The sequence below is a fragment of the Myotis brandtii genome, unplaced genomic scaffold, assembly GCF_000412655.1.
Source record: "Myotis brandtii unplaced genomic scaffold, ASM41265v1 scaffold468, whole genome shotgun sequence".
NCBI classification, from domain to species: domain Eukaryota; kingdom Metazoa; phylum Chordata; class Mammalia; order Chiroptera; family Vespertilionidae; genus Myotis; species Myotis brandtii.
Genome location: NW_005367874.1, coordinates 1,508,336 through 1,534,081, shown reverse-complemented (window position 1 = coordinate 1,534,081; position 25,746 = coordinate 1,508,336). Strand labels below are relative to the sequence as shown.

Here is a 25,746-nt window from a genome sequence, read left to right as displayed (position 1 = left end):
GGCTATGCATTGCCTATAGATTATAGACATCATGATGAGAAGAATTAAAGTGGTGGGGATGAGGGTGCTGGGAGGGCTGGAGATTAGAAGGAGCACAGATTCTAAGTCATGGAGCTATTGAGGGAGGAGTGTGTGGGGTGCTAGCAAGTAAGAGGTGACCGGAGTCCTTGAGGCCTGGCCATGACAAAAGGAAACCCAGCATCTGTCTCACTGTGGCCTTGTTGTCAGAAACTCAGTTACTCTCAGGACAGGCAAAGTGGCACTGAAATAACTTTTCTTTTTGTTTTACTGCATTTTATTAAAATAGTAGTTTTAAAACTTGAGGATTTGAGAGGTATAACGTCTTGCTTGAGAAAACGTTTTCATTCACTTGAAAAGCAGAGGAAGTTAGGGGAGGTGAAATGGATAAATCTTTGCTTTTATGGAATCTGAGTCTAATGAGGCATAAAGATATTATAAGATAATCATGGAGATAATTACTGAATCACTGTTTTTGATGAGTTCTCTGAATGGGAAGTATCAGGTGTTTAAAAGGAAGCAAAAAATGGGGCTTACCCTAGGCATGGGGTGGAAGTGAGGAGACATAGTGAGAACTGTGGGTAAGCTGGCATCGCTACAGATTACAATGTGTGAGGAGGAGTGGTGAGATGGAAACAGCAAATTAGGAAGGAAGGTGTATGCTAAACTCAAGGTGAAGAGCGATAATTCCTTGCATTTATCAATTTGCCATAGCAATCTTTGTAGTTTTAACACCACAATTATGCTGGAAACTAGGTCTTACTATTTCCAGTTTTATCGGTGAGGAAACTGGGCCAAGTGTAAGTAGAACATGATGCCTGGTCCATAGTAGTTGCTCAATAAAAGCGGTTTGGTATTAAGCAATTACTGGGGTTGACATTAGAGTCATCACTTGCCTGAAAGCATTTGTTGAGGCTAGTTATCCTGTGGTAGGCTTAGAGCCCTCCCCCAACCCTGCTTTTCTGATGATTAGCTTTGGGGAATCCTGCAAAGCTTTCCAACCATGGAGAACCCTTTTTATTTCTTTCACTCAGTTTGACTCTGAGATGGACATTCTCCGAGGAATATGGTGGCCCCAGTGCTCCTGGGCTGGAAATCAGGTTTATTGTGTCAAGGGAGGATTCTGATCTTCTATGTGGGTGTACTAGAGTCATCTTCCTCAACTTGACAGGGTCATGTTGTGACGCTAGCCTGGGGTTCCAAACTACTAAGTTCCACTAATTTTTTTCAGCTGTTTAAGAATTTGGTTAAACGATTATATGACCATACATTACTCTTTAACACAGACAATAGTGTGGTGAAGGTCTGGGAGGGGTGGGTGCAGAGTGGAGGGGGGTCAATGAGAAAAACACACACAAAGGGGACATCGGTAATACTTTCAACAATAAAGATACATGAAAAAAAATAAATTGCTCTTTGAAAATAACTCAGGTTTTAACTCCCCCCTTTCCTCATGCCCTTCCATTTCCAACTGTCAAATTCTGTCTTTTCTACCTTGAAAAATAACTCTTGTTCCTCCTTTCAGTAGCCATGTCTTCTTCACAACCCACCTGAACTGCTGTAGCAGCTTCCTAATAGCCATCCCTTCCTCAAGCTTCCCCATCCATCAGTCTGTGATCCACAGAGGTGAGACTTCTCAGGATGGGGCTGTTCTCCTGTTAGATATTCTCTGTTGGCTTTCTTCTGTGGATCCCCGTCACCTTCAGAATCCCACCTCCTTCAGGAAAAATCTACTGAGCCCATGCGACTGGGAGACACTGTTTCTCTGCTCCCATAATATCCCAGGCTTACCCCAGATTAGAGGTCCTCTACTACTGCATTGGAATGTCATTTCCTTCCAAACTGTAACCTAGGACCTGGCATAGTACTTGGTACTTAGTAGGTGCTCAATGAGTATTTGTTCACTACAAAGTTTTTCAGTCAACTCTTTCATCACTGCTTTAATGCTAAGGTATATCAGTTGCGTAAAATTTTTTTCTATAAAACAAAATTAATAAACTTAATTTTGTTCATGCTTGAAAGACTTCATAATTTTATGAACATTAACATATAAAAGTGCATACATTTTGGAATCCATATATATGGTAAGCTCTTTTCTTAAGGGGGCATTCTATTTTATTTTTTCACCATAAAAACTGGGGAGTGGCCCTAGCCAGTTTGGCTCAGTGGATAGTGTCGGCCTGCGGACTGAAGGGTCCCTGGTTACAGGCTCGATCCCCAGCCTTGGTTGGGGTGCATATGGGAGGCAACCAATCTATGGTATGTCTTTCACATTGATGTTTCTCTCTCTGTGTCTCTGCCCTTCGCTTCCACTCTCTCTAAAAAAATCAATGGAAAAATATCCTTGGGTAAGGATTAACAAAAACTGGGGAGTGACTTTAAAGACCATTCTTTAAAATATATATATATTTTATTGATTTCTATGATGAGAGAGAATCATTGATGGGCTGCCTCCTGCATGCCTCCTACTGGGGATCAAGCCTGCAACCCAGGCATGTGTTCTGACCAGGAATTGAACCATGACCTTCTGGTTCATAGGTGGATGCTCAACCACTGAGCCTCACTAGCTGGGCTAAAGACCATTCTTAAAAACTGTGCTTCCTCATTTGAGAAAGTCTTCATAATTTGAAGTGAAATGTGAGTCATTTGGAGGTAAAATGACAAAATTTTATGATTTTTGGAGACAGTAGATAAAGTAATGACTTCATGAAAGATCATTGTCACAGAGTTAACATCTTGAGGGCCCAGCAAACCAAATCCTTTATTTTACAGACGAGGAAGCTATGATTTGAAAGGGCAGGAGTCACATTAGTTTCTCAGGCTCATGGAGAGTTAATGGTAGAACGGGAACCAGTATGTAGGCTCCTGTGATTTATTAATGATGAGATTTGAATAATTAAAAACTATTTTTTAACACCAGACATTTTGGTGTTTTAAGTACTGGGGCACACAAATAATTGAGTTTGGTAGCCACCCTGCCCTGTAGGAGTCCATGCAGTGAAGAAGAGAGGATGATGGTATGGCACTGAGGCCACCCAGAGGCACCCACAGTCTGGCCACACAGGACATTCCTAATATAATTTCCTCCCACCCTCCATCCTGAGGCTTAACATCTGGCCATTTGAACTCCCTGCTATTCCTTATTCACACCCCATGGTATTGTCTCTGTGCCTTTGCTCCTGCTCTTCTTGCTGGTTCAGATGTGAGCTCCTCCCTTTATTTCCATGTATCTAATTCATACCTGATGTTTAAGACAATTCTGAAAGGGCAACTCCTCTACAGAGACTTCCCTAATTTTCTCATTCCAGTGGTAACTTCTTCCTCCCCTGAGACACATGCAACTTTTTAAATTCCCTTCTAGCCCTTCTCCCCTTAGGAATAAACATATTACATTATTTTGCACTTCTCTAAATATCTTTCTTTTTTAGCAGAACTCATTATATAATTTAGTGAATGATTGTGGAGTCAGCAAAGAAGGAAAAGGGAAAACACCATGTAGGAGGAGACCAAGCCAGGGCAAGTTTTGAAAGCGAAAGGAAAACAGTTTAAGAAGAGGATAGTCCTGGCTCGGTGGCTTAGTTGGAACATTGTCCCATACCCCAAAAGGTTGCGGGTTTGATTCTCAGTCAGGGTCCATACCTAGGTTTTGGGTTCAATCCCTGATTGGGGAGACAACCGATCAATGTTTTTCTTTCTCCCTTCCTCTTTCCCAAAAAATCAATAAAAATATATCCTCCAGTGAGGATTAAAAAAAAAAAAAGAAGAGGAGAGTCAATCATTGCAAATGTGTGAAGGAAATCAGAATGATCACTTTCTGCTCTGTCTCTTCTTTGTGCAGTCTGTGTTATCCTGATACATTATTTAACCTTTCTTCCCCATCAGCCTTGTCTAAATCTTCTCTCTCAAGACGAGGGGTGAAAGATTTAGCTTCTTGTGTCATGTAGAATCTCAGCTTCACTTTCTGAAAATGGTTACATTAGCTCCCCAGGTTAATGGTGACAGAGGAATTATCTACAGTGTCAGAGATTCAAACAAATTTCGATCTAATGTGTAAGGTGAAATTTAGAACAAATTAATTTAAATTACTTGTTGGGAGGACTGTTCTTCCTTCCATACAATGGCATTAATAGCCACCATGTCTTGGGTGTCCGGCATGGAGCTATGCATTTTTATGTATTATTTCATTTATTATGCACAATGAGCTTGTCATAGAGACAAGAGAACTGGGTTTAGACAGACTAGATTAGAAAACATAAACAAGCAAAAAAAAGCATAAAACTTTTAAATGTCACAGTAAGTGATAGTGCTGGGATATAAACTGAGACTTGTCTATTTATAAATCCCATTTTCTGCCCTAACCGGTTTGGCTCAGTGGATAGAGTGTTGGCCTTCGGACTGGAGGGTCCTGGGCTTGATTCTGGTCAAGGTCACGTACCTAGGTTTCAGGCTTGATCCCTGGCCCTGGCAGGGGAACGTGCAGGAGGCAACCAATCGATGTGTCTCTCTCACATCTCCCTCCCTTCCACTCTAAAAATCAATGGGAAAATATCCTCAGGTGAGGACTAACAACAACAACAACAACAACAACAAATTCTCAAGTGAGGATTAACAAAAATAAATAAGTAGATAATAATAATAAATACATCCCATTTTCTAACCACTCTATTCTAATATTTCCTAGTGGGTGATATAACAATGCAATAGTTTTCACAAGTGATAAATTGTTTAAGTTGCATTTAGAAGATACACATTATTTATTTTAAAGCAATAACTTGTTATGTCTTTGAACCTTTCCACTTTTGGGTAGAACTAAGACTTGAATCCGCTGTATTTTTTGCACACAGCACTGCTATGGGCATGTAGTGGTTTGACTGAATAACAACCATCTTAAATACTACTTTCAGGAAATTCACAGTGACAGAGGGACACAAGTCTCTAGTTTGAGTATTAAAGGTAAGAATAGCTATGATGCTTGATGGTATTGGAATAAAAATCGTCTTATACGGAAGAGTGTGGTATGTATATTGTTTTTATTTTAAAGAAAACAATACTTTAAACTAGACATCACCACTCTCACTTCCTGTCTTTCATTTATCTTCACATGACTTTTGTTTGTTATTACGCAAACTGTGAAAACCCAGTTTCAAGACAGTATGATCACATGAAAAGGAATGTAGCTTGATCTAATGTTAAAATTGTGAATTACCTCAAGTTAGTAGTTCCTGAGATTTTTGATTGATCTTAAGAACCACTGTGCACCCCAGAGTACCTTGGCATACATTTTGGGAATTTTTGCTCTAGAGGAATCTGGAAATTCTTTAAGAATGACACTCTGGCCCTAACCGGTTTGGCTCAGTGGCTAGAGCGTCGGCCTGCGGACTGAAGGGTCCCAGGTTCGATTCCGGTCAAGGGCATGTACCTTGGTTGCGGGCACATCCCCAGTAGGGGGTGTGCAGGAGGCAGCTGATCGATGTTTCTCTCTCATCGATGTTTCTAACTCTCTATCCCTCTCCCTTCCTCTCTGTAAAAAAAATATATTAAAAAAAAAAAAAAAAAGAATGACACTCTGGCCCTGGCTAGGTAGCTCAGTTGGTTAGTGTCACCTGATATGTCAAGCTTATGGGTTTGATCCTCATCAGGGCACATACAAGAATCAACCAATGAATGCATAAATAAGTGGAACAACAAAAATCGATGTTTCTTCTCTCTGTCTCTTTTTCTCTCTTTCTCTCTCTAAAATTAATAAAAAAAGTTTTTTTAAAAGGGTGAAACCCTTAGAGCCCAGGGCCTCCTTGAGTTACTTATAAAAGTATCTTTAAAGCTTACTTAGAGGTTATGTCTCAAATGCTAAATAATTCAGAATTAGCTCCCCCCTCCCTGCCCCTGCCAATACATTTGGGCTTAGAGTTCAGATATTTTTAGGTAGTTTGGTAGGTATTTGTTCAGACTTTAATTAGTTTAATTGAAAATATAAGATGCTGATTTTTCTATCTTGATTTATGTCAACCTCTTCTGTGGGTTGGTTTCATTCTCCCCACCCCAAAATCCAACATTGGTTATGACATTACACTATGATCTTATTTCTCCATCCAAGTTAGTTATTTCATTTAAACTGAGTAACGTTGAACCCCAATCAAAATAAATTCTGATAAAAATCTCATGGGATACTGGGATGCTCATTTTCACACACACACACACAAACATACACACACTGCCTTAAATTTAAATATAAATTCAGAATTTAATGAAAATGCAGGGTGGGGCAAAAGTAGGCTTACAGTTGTGAGTATGTGAAACAGAGTTTATTTTTGTATTATTAATTACTAGAGTCCTGGTGCACAAAACTCATGCACGGGATGAAGGGGGTCCCTCAGCCCAGCCTCCACCCTCTCCAATCTGGGACCCCTCGGACATCCCTCTCACAATCTGGGACTGCTGGCTCCTAACTGCTCACCTGCCTGCCTGCCTGATTGCCCCTAACCACTCTGCCTGGTGGCATGATTGCCCCTAACTGCCCTCCCCTGCCAGCCTGATCACTCCTAAATGCCCTCCCCTGCCAGCCTGATTGCCCCTAACTGCAATCCTCTGCCAGCCTGATCGCCCCTAACTGCTCCCTTGCCAGCCTGATTGCCCCTAACTGCATCTGCCTCAGCCCTCACCATTGTGGCTTTGTCTGGAAGGAGGACTGGATAACCGGAAGATGTCCGGTCTATCCGGCCTAATTAGCATATTACCCTTATATTAGTATAGATTGTATTATTTTCTATATGAACAACTGTAAACCTACTTTTCCCCCACCCTGTATTTTTTAAATTTAACTTAAAAAACAGATCACTATAATGTATCCATCCTTCCTTTCTATAATGCTATTATTTATGGATATCTAAGAAACCAATTGTTACTTTTTGTCATCTTATTCTTTTGCACATATTGCCTTAATTCAGTACACTGTATCTAGATTTACCTTCTTGTTGAATAGAGGTAAGAAGTGCCTATGAAGGATGATAGCCAGTTGTAAGATGAAACGAGAACCATTGTTCTTGGGGGAACCAAAGAAATTGCATAAAGAGCTTGGGTGGTTCTGAATTGGGGACAGATGTTTTTCAGAGTGGATCTTAAGAAGGAGCAAGTAAGGCATAGAAAGTAAATGAGTTGGATCAGAGATCTTGTTTTATTCAATTCATTCCTCTCCCTGCTGGGGTTCCCTCTCCCAAAAATAATCAATATTAAAAATCGTTGCTTCATTCTGTAAAGAGTACTTGTATCACCAGTTCCATTCTGTTGCGCAAGTCCTTCCTGAGCATAAACTAAGAGCCTCTCAGAGTGCGTGTGCTATGGAGACGTAAGGAGACAGTGACTGAGTAACGCATTGTGGGCTCAAGGAATCTGCAGTGTAACTGGAGACACAGGCTGCAGAGGCTTACAGCACATCAGAAGCGGTGCAGGGCAAGGCAGGGCGAGCAGGTGATCCATGGCAGAGCTGTGTGCATACAGAGGAGGAAAGAGTTGAGTATGGGGCCAAAGTAGTCAGGACAGGCTGCCAGAATGTAGGTTTGGTACAACCTTGAAGAAGAGGTAGAATTTAGGTCGAGAATAAGGGAGAGAGTATGTTCCAATGGGAGTAGGGGTGCCATGGAATGAGTGGGCATGAAATCAGGAAGCAGAACTTCACAGAGCCTAGCAAGGCATAGTTTTGGGCAGTATCCTGATTTTAGTCTGAGGAGTACCCTTGACCTTGTAGATCAAGGTGTGTGACCTTGAAAATTCCATACGAGTCCAGAGGGTAAAATAAAGGAACTATTTCTCTACTTGGCAAATGCTTACTTGTTTTCTTTTCGAAAGCTTCTGCTCTCAATACTAGACCCACCCAAGCTACTGCTCTCTATTTTCCTAGGAAGCGCGAGCAAAGCTTCCCCCAAATCCTGGCTCCCATTTTGTTCTTCCACAAAATTCCACGTACAGCTGGATGATGTACAAGGCCAAGTGTGTTAAGGAGTGTTTTGATGCAAAGAAACAAACATGGGATTCTAGGTAACCCTTTATAAGAGCCTTACAATAATAAAAATGAATCCGTATACATAATATACATTTCATTGAATACGAAATACTTTTTGTTAGACTTATTTTTCTGAAGTTGATATACATACACAAATTTAAGGCAGTGTTTTTATGGTACATTACAAGGCAAAAGGAATAGCATCTCAGCAAATTTTTTTTTCTTTATAATTGGGTGTTGTTACTAATCAGATCAAATGAACTAATACCTAAAGAGTAGTCATATGATGTAGACCCTGCATTTCTGAATGTTCTGAGTTTTCAAGATGTTGCAGTATCTGTTTTATTAGAGGTCTCCCAATTTATAACTGTCAGGAAATAGGTCAAATTGCTTTAAATCTCGTGTGGGTCACATATGTTAGCAGCCCAGCCTTTGATTTTTTTGACATCGGCTGGAGGCAGGAGTGCATCCCTGAAAGTGTTTAATTAGGGAAATGATAGGGTGAAAACAGGGCTTTGAAAGAGGCAGAGATGTACAGAAGTTAAAGTACAAGTTAAATTTCATCTCTGACCACTCCAGGAACTTCAGCCTGGAATATACAACTGCCTACTCAACATACCTGCCAACAGACATCTCATATTAACATGTCAGAATCTCAAAGGACTTCCGCAAAACCTTTACCTCCACAAGTCAGCAAATGACAACTCCTTACTTTCAATAATTTAGGCCAAGAGTCTGGGGATCGTGCTTGAATCCTATTACAATCTGCATCCCATTTGCCATCTCTATTTCCAAATATATCTAGAAACAACCCATCTTTACCACCTTCACCACTACCACTTTGGTCCGGAGTATTATCTCTTTCCTGGATTATCATCTCCCCACTTCCAGCCTTGACCCCAGTAAATCATTCCTCAGTGCAGCACTCGCCAACTGGTGGTCCATGAGGTCTGAAAGGTCGGCGACTGCTGCCTCAGTGCAGCAGCATCCTTAACCATGTTCTTCTATTAGTTCATGTTTCTCATCTGCTCACAATCCTTCAGTGCCTTCTTCTCTCGTCCAGAATAAAAGGCTGCGTCTGCACAACATCCCTAACTGTCTGCAATCTGGTCCCTGTAATCTGCCTCATGGCACACCCAGCCGGCAGTCTCCTTCCTGTTCTCCAAACACTTGCCAGAACATTTGTGTCTCTGCATCTTTGTCTTGCTGCTCCCTCCGTCTAAAACCCTCTTCCCCTAAAGATCTTTATGGCTGGCTCCTTTACCTCTTTTTGGTTTTTACTCAGATGATACTTCTCAGCGAGTCATCACTATCCATGCAGCTTAACATTGCCCTCCCACCCACATACCCATGTCTCCTCTCCTCCTTAATTCCTCTCCATAGCACTTTTCACCAGAGAATGGAGTATAAATGTATCTTACTTATTTTTTTGTTTACTCTTATCTTTTCACTAGGATGTGGGCTTCATAAGGGCAAAGATTTTCAATTGTTTTTTTTCTAGTTGCTAGAACAGTGCTTGGAAAATAATAAGCATTCAAAATCTGTTGTTAAGTGAAGGGATGAGATGAGATAGTCCTAACTGAAGTGATTTTAGTGGGAGTGGAAAGAAAGTGATGAATGCAAGAGACATGACAGAGAATGACTCTTAGAGACTTGTTAAACCTGCCAGTAATCTACGGGGAGGGGATCAAGAATTACAGGTTATTTCTTCACTCAGCAGGGAGGCTGAATTGAACTCTTCCTGTATACAGAGGCAGTGTTTGTCATGGGGGCTGCAGAAACTTGGTTCTGGCGGCGAGTGATGTTGTAGGGAAAGATCACACAAGGTTCATTTCAGGATATAACCTTAGGTGACTTGGACAAATTGCAATTGATTGACGTTTTTCTGTCAATGGATTGGTGGAGCCAAGAAGAGAAGAAAGAAGATGAAAGAGTTTCAGAATCATTGCCAGAGAGTCAGACGGGCTCTTAAAAATGAGAAAACCTTCCTCACCAGGATGTCGGCCGACTCTGATTCCTGTCTGTGGGGTTCCCTGAGCCTTCAAAACCAGTTGAAGCCATTATACATTGTCACCATTTGACAATTCTATCAATTGGGTAGTTTGCCACCCCCCCCCACCCCGCCCAGATCCTTGTGCAAAATCCATGCTTATTTTTGCTTTTATGTTCCTGCTTTTCATACTATTGCTCCCTAGAAATAAAGACCATCTCTGTGGCACTTTTAGTTTTATTGATTGTGTCCTGACCCCCAAAATATATATTCTTTGTAATAGAGTTAATTGATTCCAAGGAATTATTTCTTAAGATGATAGTGATTATGAAAACATGACATTCTGGGCTGAAACTTGTTGCAACAGATATGCACCAACCTGTGTAAGAATAATGTTAGTTTTCTCCATCTATTGATTACTTACGGGAAATTCATGTGGAATGTAGAGTAAGTGCATTCCTATGCAGCACTAATTCATGAATACAAGATAAATGTTGTATGCTAGAGGAAGAAGGAATCTTAATTTCTGTTAATTTGTATCTTAGTATCTTGAGCTCTTACTATATCCAAAAAGTGAACAACTAGCCTTGGATTTACAACATTAAAACTGATCAACCTGCTCTCCAGGTTTTTACGATGTTGGAGACAGAAGCATGAATACAGAGCATGATAAGTGTGAATGGTATCGGACAAAGAAAATGCTGTGGAGGTCTGAGAAAGGGGGGGCACTGGTTCCAGCAGGCAGGACAGGGAAGGTTGCAGAAATGTGTGGCATTTCAGGGCACAATTGAACAGTGAGAGGAGAGACGGGATGGAATTTAGGCTTTGGGAACAGAGATGCAAAAAAAACCACAAACACACAAAAAACAAGACATCCAGGGAGTGATGCAGGATGTGTTTTCGGAAGCACAGTCATCCAGTGTGGTTTGGCCTTGGAGCACTTTGAAGGAAGTGGCAGGAGAAGAGTTTGGAAAGGCGGTTGGAGCCAAAGATTCCTTCTGTTTAGTGTCAAAAAAGGTGTCTGTTTTTGAAGCATGAGAGAGATCCATTGAAGAGCTATAATAGCAGAGCACAATGATGATATTTATATTTTGAAAGTAGATTCTGGTAGAAATAGAGTTTTAAGACTTCCCCCAGGGAGTACTTAAAAACACAGATTTCTGGACCCCACACAAAGTCAGCATAGTAAGATGGAGGGTGGCCAAGGAATGGGTATTCTATAAATACCTCAGATGATTTCCTTTTTGAAAAATATATTGTTTTGAGAGAGAGACAGAGAGAGAAGGAGAGAGGGAGAGATAGAAACATTGAGAGAAACATCATCTATCGGCTGCCTCCTGCATGCTCCTGGTGAGCCTGCAACCCGTGCCTGTGCCCCAACTGGGACTCCAACTGTGACCTCTTAGTTCCTAAGTGGATGCTCAACCACTGAACCATACCAGCTAGGTCAGTAGTCGGCAAACTGCGGCTCGGCAAACCGCGGCTCGTAAGCCACATGCGGCTCTTTGGCCCCTTGAGTGTGGCTCTTTCACAAAATACTGACTTCTGTGCATGGGCCACGAAGTTTCAATCGCACTGAACATGCGCGCCCACACGTGGTATTTTGTGGAAGAGCCACACTCAAGGGGCCAAAGAACCGCATGTGGCTCGTGAGCCGTGGTTTGTGAACCACAGAGCTAGGTGATCATTTCCCTTTTTTTTCCAGCTTTATTGAGATATAATTGACATATAACATTGTGTAAATTTAGGGTCTACAATGTGATGGTTTGATATACTTATATGTTGTGAAATGATTACCACAGTAGAGTTAACACCTCCATTACCTCACATACTTACCATTTTTTGGTATGTGTGGTGAGAGCATTTAAGATTTACCCTTTTATCAATTTTCAAGTTCATAATACAGTAGTGTTAACTATAGTCATCATGCTGTACATTAGATCCCCAGAACTTATTCATCTTATAACTGGAAGTTTATACCATTTGACCAACATCTCCCTATTTCCCCACCCTCAGCACCCAGAAAACACCATTCTAGTCTCTGTTTCTATGAGTTTGGCTTTTCAGGTTCACCATATAAGAGATCATTCAGCATTTTTCTTTCTCTGTCTGACTTATTTTCCTAGCATAATACTCTCTATTCTGGTGTGTGTGTGTGTGTGTGTGTGTGTATACACACTCCACCTTCTTTATCCATTCATCTTTTGATGGGTGTGCAGATATCTCTTCAAGGTAGTGGTTTCATTTCCTTTGGCTATACACCCATCAGGTGATTTCTTCTGCTGCATGGCAACTGTTTGAAACCTGTTTTTGTCTTTATATTTTCTATTATTTAAAAAATATTTTTATTGATTTCAGAGAGGAAGGGAGAGAGATAGAAACATCAGTGATGAGAGAGAATTGTCGATTGGCTGCCTCCTGCATGCCCCACACTGGGGATTGAGCCTGCAACCGGGACCTGTGCCCTGACCGGAAATTGAACCCGTCACCTCTTGGTGCATGGTTGATGCTCAAGTACTGGGCCACACTTGCCGGACAAGGGTGATTTTTTAACGATGGTCTTTTTTTTTGTTTTAACAGTAAATTACCTGTGATAAACTCATCAGGTCTCTACTTTTCCCATATGTAGGCACTCACTAGAAATCACATGGTTCTCATTCTTTTAATAAGAAACAGCAGAGAGGGCTGTCAGCTGACAGGATAGGCAGCATAAAATGTGCGCCAGAAATGCCCTGGTCTGAATGTGACCTCTTGCTGGAACGCCAAAAATACAAACGTCCCAAGCCTGTTGGCCCAGTGACCCCGATAAACAAAGGACTTTTTTTTCTAGAAACAAACTTTTTTATTTCTTGGTTCTCATCACACACGCACACACACACACACTCACAAACTCAAACATAAACACATTTTCTTTTTGGAATTCCTATGAATGTGTTAAACCTGTGTGTATTGCTCTTATGCACAGTCTTGAAAATTACCTTTTGCCACATATTTGAAATGTAAACTCTTCCTTTTGGAGGGCGGCCTTCTTCTGGACAAGTAGATTATTGAATAACCCATGACTTTGCCCTTCATCTGAATAGTTCCCTGAAAGGGATCATAAGACATCCTTCCAAAGCCTAGAGGCCTTCCGAGCCCTGAGTGATCACAGAGGGTTTTCTTCCCCCCGAATCCCTGAAAGGTCACGGCCACCCTGAATGGTATCAAAGGAAATCACTCTTTTGCATCAGAAACCAAAAAAGAAAAAAAAATGTAAAACTAATTTGGGGAAACGGGAAGTTTACCTGTGAGTTGTGTGTCGTATGAAGAGTATTATACCCCTCTCTCTCATTGACTGGATGACTGTGAAAATACCATTAAAACTGCTTCTGTGGTATAACCCCCATCAGAAATGTTTTAGGGTCACCGTGCTTGGCTCTGACAAATGCTCCGAGCACATAGGCTTCCACACCAGGATGGGAACCATTGACCTTCATCCATTTCCACTAAGTGCTTGTGGTTTGTGGATCATTTTCCCTTACAATCCACAGTGCAAGTGCCAATATGAACATAGCAGCCTCCAAGAGAGTGTGGTAACTTGAGTTCAAACTCATCATCACAAAACCTGGAGCTCCAAGTTCAATATAAAGTGTTCTCAGAGGTGTGCTGACCTGTATGTTTTTAGATACATGCCAGTTTCAGCATTTTCTTCTAAGATGAGTTGGCTTATTGAATACATACCTACCTTTGTTTTAATTTATTTAACTTTGTAAGACTCTGAAAATAAATTCTCAAGACAGAATAAAAGGCCTTTGTCTGATCATACACTTCTGGGATTTTTTGGTTCAGAAATATAAGCCCAGTTTTCATTAGCTGTCTTTAGCAACTACTATGGACAGAGTGACAACCAGTAGGATTTTGTTCTCTTTTGTTAATCAGCTGAAATACCTATACGTTTTTGTTATAAGCTCTGGTCTGCAAGTATGATTTTACTACCCATATCATATTGTCATTCATAATTTTTAACATGCTAGGGAAAGGGAGGGAACACTTAAGTGGCAGGTATTCTAAGATACTGTTTTGGATGCTTTACACATGTTAATCCATTTCATCCTATGACAACCTTTTGAGCTGCATATTCTTGTTGCCATTTTGCCAATGAGGAGGGCTAAACTTAGAGTGTTTAATAATCTTGCAAATATTCATTAGAAAATTAAGAATCACAGCAAAACTGATTCTAGCTGATTGGTCTAAAAAAGATCAGTCATTCCTTCCTTCCTTCCTTCCTTCCTTCCTTCCTTCCTTCCTTCCTTCCTTCCTTCCTTCCTTCCTTCTCCCTCTCTCTCCCTTCCCTCCCTTCCTCTTCTCTCTCTCTCTCTCTCTCTCTCTCTCTCTCTCGTCAGAGGGCTTTTCTTATCCAATAGTTTGTACACTATTTAGAGTAGAGATAATCTAGTTTGTGTTGCATTCCTAGCATGTTGTCCGGAGATTGGCATAGACACATATGTACCTGTTATCTGTTCACTTGAGCTGGATGGGATACTCCTGGTACATTAACCTGGAGGAGAGCTAGTACAGACTATTAGTTGAGAACATTCAGTGTTCCTACATTATGGACTCTGCATTCAAAAAGCTTAGATTTGAATTCCGACTTCAAAAGTTCATTAATTTGTACAATTTCAACAAATTACTTAGCCTCACCAAGTCTCAATTTTCTCACTTTAAAATGGGGGTAATAATTGTACCTTCATGATCATTTATGTAAGTTATGTTTCTGATGGTTAGTAACCATACAATAAATGCTAGCTATTACTATTATCCTTAATCAGAGTTCACTGTGGATACTTTTTAAACATACTATATTATTTATTATATTTATCATTATAATGTATCATCCCACTAAAATGTAATCTCCATGACGGCAGGGATTCTCATGTTTTAATCATTGTATCCCATGTATCGAGGACAGTGTTGTCCAATAGAACATTCCATGGTAACAGAAATGTTCTGCATTGGAGTTGTGTAATACTGTAGCCACTAGCCACTGTGGTTGTTGAACATTTAAAATTTACTAGATAGTGTGACTGAGGAACTGGGTTTTAAATTATAATTAGTTTAAATTACTTTAAACTTAAGTAGCCATATGTGGTAGTGGGATACTGTATTAGCACAGTTCTAGAACATTACATGGTTACAAAGCAGTTTCAATAAATACTTTTTAAATTAATGACTCAAAGATAAAAAACAAAGTGGCATGATTGTGTATTTAGCTCATTCCTTAAAGAAAAATAATAAAGCACTTAACTGAGTGATCGGCTCATACCAGAGGCCTTATAAGGTTGCCATATATAGTTTATAATTGCAATAAGGTTTTGATTTCTATTTCTTTTTGGTGATAGGTCAAGAAAGATTTGGAAACATGACAAGGGTCTATTACCGAGAAGCCATGGGTGCATTCATTGTCTTCGATGTCACTAGGCCAGCTACGTTTGAAGCAGTGACAAAATGGAAAAATGATTTGGACTCCAAGTTAAGTCTCCCTAATGGCAAACCAGTTTCAGTGGTTTTGTTGGCCAACAAATGTGACCAGGGCAAGGATGTGCTCCTGAACAATGGCCTCAAGATGGACCAGTTCTGCAAGGAGCACGGTTTCGTAGGATGGTTTGAAACCTCAGCAAAGGTAACGTGACCTTAAATGATAAACTTATTGTAGGTAAGAGTCACAAAGAAAATGGCATGTAATCATTGTCATCATCATCATCACGATAATAACATGTGTTTGCCTCATGATTTATAGTTCCCAAACTGCTTTAAGCACTTTCTCACCTCAAGGGGTGAGAGGCAGGGCAGGAACTATTATCTGCAATTTAAGATGATTGTGGCTAAGGGAGCAAAGCATCTTGTACCTCATCCTGTCGATAATAGTTAATAAATGTTTTCGTTTTTTGAGTGCTTATGTGTCAGGCATGTTTTACAAGCATTTTTTCATTAGTCCTCAGAGCAACCCTATTAGGTAGGTAGGATTTTAGAATCAATGAAAGAAGTGGGCCACACATTCAGTGTTTCTGCCTTATTCATGTATTAATTAATTTACTCTATCAACATGTAATGTTCTTTTGGATCCAGAATTGTGTTTTGCCCTCGAAATGAAAAGATGTCAGGGACACAGACTGTGGCATTGGGCATAGTAGGATAGTGGAGTGAGAGTAGACAGCAAGTATATATGTGAAGGCCATAGTGTTGCTTGGCACTGCTCACTCTCCTGGGTGGCCGAGAGGAACAGGAGTGGGGCAGGGGCAGGGCTGGAAGATGAAGCATTGGCTGTAGGTGATAAGGGTGCTGTACCTCTCATAATACCCCACACTGCTATCTGATTTGTCAGGTACATGATTCTTGCTCTACTCCCTTTTGGTTTTGTGTGTATTCTTGTATTTCACTATCAGAGAGAGAGAGAAAAAAATTTTTTTGAAGTAATTTTGAAAGTTAAAAAATGCATAAATGATACAAATAAATGTTTTGCTGTATTTTTGGATATTTTTTGTATGCATATATGTGTGTATTTTACATTATTAGGATTGCATTCCACACTTTTATGTCATGATTTTCCACTTTTATTGATTTGTGGAACAGGTATTAAATACTTGTGGAACATTGGCACTGAGCTAGTTGTTAGAGGTCCAGCTGTCAATAAGACAGGCATTGTCTCTGTACAGTTTCTAACTATGGAATTCACACTTAGGCCTCATAGTGAACATTTGTGCACATCACTGGAGAATGGTCTGAAAATATAACTTGATGCTCAGGGGCAGCTTCTGACAGACTTTACGCTGGGCACTAGGGAAAGATAGATTCCAGGGAGGTCATCCTGGAGACAGAGTGACTTGGTCATTACTGCATTCCTACAGGAAAATGACAAGCCTTTGAACTAAGCTAATGGCATTAGGGATTGAAAGGAAAACCTGATTTGAAAATATCACTGAAGTGGAAACACCAGCAGGATTAAGCAACTGCTTGGATTGGGAGATGATGGAGAAGAGGGTGTTGGGGACACTTTCTGTCCTGGTTGGGATTCGTTTTGTTGCCACCATTTCATGGGGAGTCTCAATTCCTACCTTCTCTCTGTGCCGTCTCTAAGCTGGCCTTACGTTTACAAGTGGTTACTTCTCAGTTCCTTCTTGGAGTCTCAGAGCACTTTTCCCCTTCCCCCCTTTCTTTCCTGTTAAAACTCCTTGTTCCATTGATTTCTTAAGATGCTTCCTTTTATTTAAATCACAGCATCTATCATTTTCTACTTACAGGTTGTCACCGAGCCTTTTTGGTTTGCTTATTTTAAGAATTTATTGTTGTAAAGAGAGACACATAGAGCAAAACTCACAGGTGTGATACATTGCAGAAATTTAAGAAATATTACATTTTTATAGTCTGATTTTTGGATGTTAGTCTGGCCTTTTAAAAAATTCTCCTGTCTCTTAGCCCCACCCTCAGTTTCCTCCCCTGCCTCCAAACTCCTTTCTTTCAATAGAGTCCCTTTCAGCCCAGAAGTAGGATTTAGAGGACTCTTCTCAGTTGGATACTTTATATCTGAAGGGAAAACTCAATGAATGACTTATATGGGGGAGAGGGGGATTTTCCACCATTTATTCATTCAACAAATATTATTGAGCACTTGTTATGCAGCAGGCACTAGGAACAGAGGTATTTACAAAACAGACAGAACCCTGACTTCATGTATAGCAGTAGCAATAACCAAATATAAGTAAAATGTATGGGGTGTTGGGTAGTGAATAAGCGCTAGCAGGAAAAAAAAGAAAAGAAAGGAAGAAGCCTGTGAATTTGTGGGGAGGGTTGAAACTGCTTGTGGGACAAAGGCCCTTCTGGATGTCTTTTCGCCCACCCTGACGTGCCTGCTTTACAAAACAGACAGAACCCTGACTTCATGTATAGCAGTAGCAATAACCAAATATAAGTAAAATGTATGGGGTGTTGGGTAGTGAATAAGCGCTAGCAGGAAAAAAAAAAAAGAAAAGAAAGGAAGAAGCCTGTGAATTTGTGGGGAAGGTTGAAACTGCTTGTGAGACAAAGGCCCTTCTGGACGTCTTTTCGCCCACCCTGACGTGCCTGCCCCACCATGGCCGTCCTGAACTCTGCTTAGGGGCATGATGTTCATTAACTTAAGGCCAGGCTGACCCTCTACACTGATTTATATAATCCTCTAAATCCCTGCAAATGTAAACTTTGATGAGAAGCTTTCAACAGAGAGAGGGTGGAGGGGATTTCACAAGCCTAAAGTGCACTCAACTGTTAATACAACCAAGAGGGTACGAGGCCTCACTGTAAAAGGTAGAACCAAGGTTCAACATTCCTGTTCTCCCCAAACATACGGCTATTGAAATCGCAATTCTGAATATCTTACTAGTGAAAATGGCTTCCCGGTGCCAGGTTGGTCTTCAAAGTCAACCCCTGGGAGCTCAGGAATAATAAATGCTGCAGCGTTGGCCTGCTGGCGTGTCAGACTGTTCAAAAGTCTCTTCTAAAGCATCTGATAAAGCCCTGCCTGCTTTCTGAGGATGGTATTACTGAGGCCCGGATCACACTGGCAGCCGGAAGCTAAGATGGCAGCCTTTGGAGACAGCTGCCGATTCTTTCTTTGATTACATTGGGGATCAGGAACATTCCCCTTAGAGACCTTTCTCTTAGAAAGTGAATCTGCTAACAATGAACATCCTCTGGAGTGACGTCACAATCAGTCTGGTGATAAACATCTGATTTCCTTTCTTCTGTCTCTGAAACTTCTAATGCACCGAAGGCAGAAATCCTGTGGGTATTACCCTCAGCGTGGCCGTCTCTGAGCTGGAACTAGCAGGGAGTTAGCGGAGTTTGTCGTTGAGACCAGCCCCCATCTTGCCACTGACCAGGCAAACTGACCCTCTTGGTTCTTCGTCTTGGGGAGTAACTTTTTATGAGTTTGCATGCCCCGTGCTGTTGCTGAAACAGTCATCCTTAGCTTCTGGCTAGGAGTTAAGAGAGAAGAAATGAAAATTAAATATATGCTAGCATCTCTGATTTTTTTTATGTCATCTCTTAGAATATTAAAACCAAAGGAAAGAGTAGAAATACAGTCTCTCCTAAGTCAGGTTTTTTGGGGTTTTTTTTTGTTTGTTTTTTCCAGCCACTTTCTTTCTCTTTATCGGTCATGTTTACTTGAATTCTACCTGTGGATTCACTGGGGCTAGGTGATGTTTAATTGGGGGGATCCTATGTCCCATTTTCCTGGAACATTCTTGGTTTATGCCTATTGTCCTAGCATAATTATTAATAAGATTCCCATTCCTGGTTTGTAATTAAAATTTCCATGATCAGCCATGGCTGGGCAGATCAGTTGGTTGGAGCATTGTCCTATAAACCAAAAGGTTATGCGTTTGATTCCGGGTCAGGGCACATACCTGGGTTGCAGATTCAATTCCCAGTCAGTGCATGCAGGAGGCAACCAACTGAAGTTTCTCTCTCTTCTCTCTCTCTCTCTCTCTCTCTCTCAATCAATCAATCAATAAAAACATCCTCAAGTGAGGATTTTTTAAGAATTTACATGGTCACCCTATAGATCAGGAGCTCCAATACATTACACTGTCCACATCACACCTGAGCTCCACTAATGGCTATGTTATGCATTCCCGTGCCCAAGCCCCGTCCTTACAATATGCTTTGATAGATGTGTCTCTTTAGAATGAGAGCCCTGGCCTGCCTTTGTTAGTGCAGCCCCAAAGTTGTGATTCCTGTCTTCTGGGCCCATCTCAGTGGTGACGGGTCTCTGCCCTCTGCTGACCCATTTACCTGCTGCATTCTCGGTGCCCAGTGCTCCTTTTAGATTCACTCTTTGATCATGGGCACCTGCCTTCTAGAGTTGCTGTGAGCAAGAAATGACATATGGGGACCCTGGATGTGTTATGTCTGGTCACACACACACACAGACACATATACTCAACATCCCTATGATCTATCTGTTCCCGCACCCCATCCACTCACTGGTCTGGGTGTCAGCATCTGTGTGTGGCTCACAGCAGTTGCACTTGGCACAAGGTCTATTTCTATATCTCAGCCTTTTCCAAGTTGCTCCATCCTGCTCTTAGGGTGTGGTGATTCGTATAAGATGTGTTCAGAAACAGGACACCAGGAAAACACCAGTATAGATGGGACAACAAATTCTATCTGTTCACTAGTGGGGACAGGGACCAAATTCACAGAAAGAACTTCAGAGTCCTTTCTTCTGGGCCCTCCTCATCAGCCCTCCTCCTAGCAGATTTCCTAGGCTGTTTCTGTCCTATTTAGTCTGACTTGTTAGGCCCACCCTCTCCTCAGAATGTGCAATGATCAATGGGTGCCCTAGGAAGAAGCTTTCTTACATTAAACTCCATCCAATTTGAGTCTTCCCTGATGCTAAAAAGGAGAATGTCGATGTGTGTCCTGCAGAGAGAAGGAATACGTACATCCAATACTGTTCTCTACAGGAAGTTAGTTTTCCAGGGGGAAGCGTAGGCGTTTCACAGTGTAGTGGAAATCTTGCATGCGTTAGGCTTTCCAGCAATTATGAAACACATTTGCTGTCTTTGGGGGAACATCTAGCCACCGGAGGCTCGCCTCCCCAGGAAGAACCCATAAAACTTTCTTCCTGGGCTTTCTTTGCAGCGAGGGCGCAGGCACGTGGCCTCGATTCCACCAATCGTACTGATTCAGAAGTGAGCAACTAGAGAAGGGGCAATGCAGAATCCGTGTTTTCTGGGCAGGGTGGTGGCAGAGCAGGCTCCCGACCTGGGTAGACAAGCAGAGTTTTCAGGGTCTTGTGCTTGACACAGATACAGGATCACCGCTGGCCCCAAGGACAGTCGTATTCAGGTGAGTTTCTGGGAGATTCGCAGGTAACAGGACCTAGTCATGCTCAGTGGTGGCTGCAGCCGTGTCCTCATCAGGCCCGTTCCATGTGGGGTTTGAGTTTCTAGAAGCTTCAGGTTGAGCCTGTTTCTCTACATGACCAAATAATTCTGCAAGCTCCCCAACATCCTTGAATAAACTATTTTTATCCTCAGCTTCTGTATCTTACAACTGAGAAACTGGATTCGTATACATGGTCAAGTGCCCAGAGTGGGATAAAGCCTGCTGCTGTCAGGTGAACAGTGGCTTTCTGTAGAATAGTGGTTCTCAACCTTCTGGCCCTTTAAATACAGTTCCTCATGTTGTGACCCAACCATAAAATTATTTTCGTTGCTACTTCATAACTGTAATGTTGCTACTGTTATGAATCGTAATGTAAATATCTGATATGCAGGATGGTCTTAGGCGACCCCTGTGAAAGGGTCGTTTGACCGCCAAAGGGGTCGCGACCCACTGGTTGAGAACCTATGTCTTCAGTGATAACAGTGCCTCTGTTTCTTCCTGCTTGCTATGTGTTAGCTTTGTGCAAAGATTTTAATGGGCATGAACTCATTCAATCCTTAGCAGGATCCTATAAAGTAGACATTATTATCATTACTATTTTAAAGGGAAAAAAAAGAGTTGAGACTTAGGTAACTTCTCTAAAGCTATATTATGTTACTACCTATTTCTTCGATTCTTTTTAAAAAATATGTTTTTATTGATTTTTAGAAAGAGAGGAAGGGAGAGGGATAGAGAGACAGGAACATTGGTGAGAAAGAAACATCATGGAACAGCTGCCTCCTGCACACCCCCTACTGGGGATCGAGCCTGCAATTCGGGCATGTGTCCTGACCCAGAATTGAACCGATGACCCCTTGTTTCCTGGGTTGATGTTAAACCGCTGAGCCACATCGGCCAGGCTGTTTCTTTGATTGTAACATATACTTTTTGCTCCTTCATATGTTAACGTTTTTAAAGTCAGGATATGTCCTATGTCAGTGTGTATTTTGAAAATGATGGAGTGTCATACACATAATGGCTTTTTTACTGTTTCTTCCAAAAGAGGACTACACCATGGAGCAGTTCCTAAATGTTTTTGGCCACATAGGACACTTAACAAAACAGTGGAACACAGTTAGGGGCATGCTGGCCTGGGATTTTCGTGTGGAGGGAAAATTTTCTGTGTTTTATTGAGTTTAGTGAGCTTTTATTATTATTATCATTATTTTTAAATTGCTTTGCAAGCTGAAAAATGCAACCATTAAGAAGTGGCTAGTTTTCTGAAAGCTGCTTGAAGAGAAGTCTCACACATCATTTCTTTTTATAGGCTTCCAGAAAATGTGCACTTAGAAACATAATGTATTTATACCAACTGGAAATGCATAGATAATTACACTTGGGTATGGGTAGATAGTTATTCTAATTAATTTTTAATGGGTTGAGGATAGAACATTATTTTTTAAAAATCTTCATTATCTTTAAGTTGGGTAGTAGATGATCTCTGATTATTCCCATTTTTCAAATGCCAAACCATGAAAAATTCTTGACAGTAGCTGATGGATTCATTGGTTCGACACAATTTGCACCGAATGACTGACTGTCTAGGTCTGTGCTCTGAACCATGTATATTGAGCCCTTGCTGAGTTCAGAGCATGCTATTAGGTGCCACTTCTTATTCTTAAAACGTCTTATTGTTAAAACTCCTGATGGGAAGTAGATATTCCAGGTTTTAGCTACCCATCTCCAAAGAATTTAGATGAGGTTGTATGCTGTGCTTCCACTGATTTAATTGGTCACAGCACATTTAACCCTGCATTTTTAGCTGATCTGATGAGAGCTGGTTGAACTTAGGGTCATAAAATAAAGGGCCCAGCAAAGTTAGGAGGCAGCGTTTAAAGGAAATGTTTAATAGTCATGATCATGTACTAGGCTGTAGTACAACCATTTGAATCATCGCTCTGACAGACCCTTAATGCCCTACATGAAAAAATGCAATACTTTCTTGAAGTTGAGAGTAGCTTAAGGACAAGAGGCTCAAACTCAAGCTACCCCATTTGCCTAGGCATCAGTAAACCTTAATAACAACATTTGAATTTTTATCTTTAGTTAATTAGTTCTCCAGAGGTTGTCTAGATCTATGTGTATAATTTACTGGATAATCTGAAATCCAGCTACAACTAAGACATTGTAGGGAAATAGAAATGGACCCTCAGAGAATATAACCATAGCTAGGTATGCAGGAGGGAAGGTGTTGCGTGCCACTCTCTTCTAGCTCCCCATTATATTTATTTCTGTAAAAATCTTTTAAGGAAAAATACCTATGTGCCTGTCTCTACAAATTTCAAGGAGGGAGGATGCTCCTGGCGCTCTGTTCTACCTTAAGCTTCATCTGAGGCAGAGGTGAGCTCTGTGGAAAGTGTAGGTGATGGAAGAAGGAAAAAGCAGGTAGAGTCCTGTATCCTTTGGGAACGAAAACATGGCCTGGGTGCAGCTGGGTGCCAACCGTGACTCAGATGGTCCCTGGTCTTCACTAGTAAACCATGTCTCCTGGTCTCAGACATGGTTTACTAGTGAAGAATGATTACAACCAGATTCTGCTTCTGGAGCCAGCCTTCCTCCTGGATCTTTGTCTCTGGCCATGACTCCTTTCTCAAACTTCAGACTTCATATTTCCTGGATCTCTACCTGGATCTCACTCAGACAACTCTTCAAACCCAACATGTCTGAAACGAACCTCATCAGCTTTGCTGCAAATCAGATCATCTGGTTTGGAGATGTCACATCCACCCAGACATCCACGCGTGCACCCTTATACACAGTTACTCATCCTTCACAAGCTCCTTGTTCCAGACCATAGAAATTCCCGTAGTGAGGCTGTCCTCTGCCTTCCAGGCCTGTCTCTGGCTACTTTGTCCTTCCATTTATCCTCCAGAGACTCTATCCTGTTCACATCTTGGCCTCCTCCCTGCCTGGAACATGCTTCCTTCAGTTATTCACCTGCCTCTGACTCTTCCTTTATGACTTGGCTCAAGCATCATCTGTCACTGACTGTCGGGTGGGCATTCTCTCCTGTATCTTACCACGTTACATGAAACTTCTTTCTTTTGGAGCCTGACCCCTGCACTGTGCACAGCATCCTCCTTGTCTTCTACGAGTACGGTGGCTTGCACAGGGAGGGTGATCTTAGTCAATGTTTATTGGATGGAACAGAATTGTTTGTTTCATTGCTTCTCAAGGATTCTTTCAGAAGATTCTTTTACTGTATTATTCTTTTCCCTACCCTTTGAGGGAGCATTTTCACCCTTAGAGAACTGTGTAGAAGGAGAAAAATTAATTCACTGCTGTGTTTCTCAAGAGGACTCCACATTATGTAACTCCTCTCATCCAGAAATCTCTCTAGACACTTTGCACAGCAGGGAGATTTTAGTGCCGCACAGCGCGCAGGGGGAAGTAGAGAGAAAAAATGAAGACGAGGGAACAGTCCCCCTTATTTCCTTGGGCCCTAGACTGCTGAATTCTTTCCTTGGTAATGGTGTATAGCACCCTGCAAGGCTCTACCATTAGCCTGTGGATCTTAACATCTCATTTATTCCTCCTCAGACCCCAGAACCAGAATTTAGCAGTTTTCTCCTCATTGAAATTCTCATAATCTTGTTTTACATGTATCTCTTATTTGTTTCGGTTACTGTTATTTGAGCCACACACAATGGCTAGCATATTTACCTTTTTTACTAATAATGAACTGGAGTCCCAAAGAGGCCTTTTACTGACTTGTATTGGAGAAACCAGGCCTAGACTTCAGAGCTAGTCCAGAGCTCTGTCCAATGACTGATGCTTGAACAGAGTTGTGTATCAGCAGCACCTGGGAAGCTTGTTAGTATTTTAGACTCCTCAGCCCTACTCTTAGAGACATCTAGAGGGGCAGAAAATGTATGTTTTTGGAAAACAGTTTTTTAGTGATTTTCATAAGCACATTGGTTAAGATGCATTGTGCGACACTTTGTTAATTTGTTCGTTCGTTCGTTCATTCATTCACTTCATTCATAAAGTATTCCTTGAATAACGACTGTTATTCAGTTAGCCACTTTGCTAAGCCCCAGTCTCCAGGAAGAAAACTGACATAACTGAGTAATTATAGTATGAAGTTCCATAAAAACTGCCGGCCTCTGTGAGAACTGCGAGAGCACTTGAAGGAGAAGCTGTTACCTCTACCTGAGAGTATGGCAGCTTTGTAATGTTGGGTCATCTCTTGACCCCTGATAACCTGAAGTTCCACAATGCTCTGCTATTGTGAACTTTTGTTCATTAAAGGTGCTTGGCCCCTGTGAGCTCTTTCAGCTTATGTTCTAAGAAATATTATTCCTTTTCTCCCCTTTATTCATTTATGTATGGTTCTTTCTTTATGGAACTCCTAGTTTGGTGTAACCTCCTGAATTAAGTCTGTGCACCTACTATGCTTCCCTCCCCGTCATATGTTCATCACTTTGTAATTTTTATTTCATTTTCTACATTTTTTGAGTAACTTTCCAATCTTTTGTTATAATTATTTAATTTTGGCAATCATAGTTTTAATTTTGAAGAGCTTTTCTGTTCACATTATTCTTTTTCATAGCATCTATTCTTAGTTAAGAACATAATTATTTTATGTAGACTGTTCCTCTTATATATCTGATGTTCATTTTTAGGAACTAGAGCCAGCCGTGGGCAAACTACGGCCCGCGGGCCGGATCCGGCCCGTTTGAAATGAATAAAACTAAAAAAAAAAGACCATACCCTTTTATGTAATGATGTTTACTTTGAATTTATATTAGTTCACACAAACACTCCATCCATGCTTTTGTTCCGGCCCTCCGGT

At 41.2% G+C, this 25,746-nt stretch overlaps 1 protein-coding gene across 1 annotated transcript in view; it reads left to right on the top strand.

The window, feature by feature from the left end:
• Window positions 1-25,746, top strand: part of RAB38 (RAB38, member RAS oncogene family) — a 50,534-nt gene that overhangs the window by 6,826 nt on the left and 17,962 nt on the right. Inside the window, exon 2 of the mRNA XM_005875640.2 lies at window positions 15,381-15,663. Within this exon, the coding sequence (XP_005875702.1) occupies window positions 15,381-15,663 (283 nt within the window). The remainder of the gene's footprint in view (window positions 1-15,380; window positions 15,664-25,746) is intronic.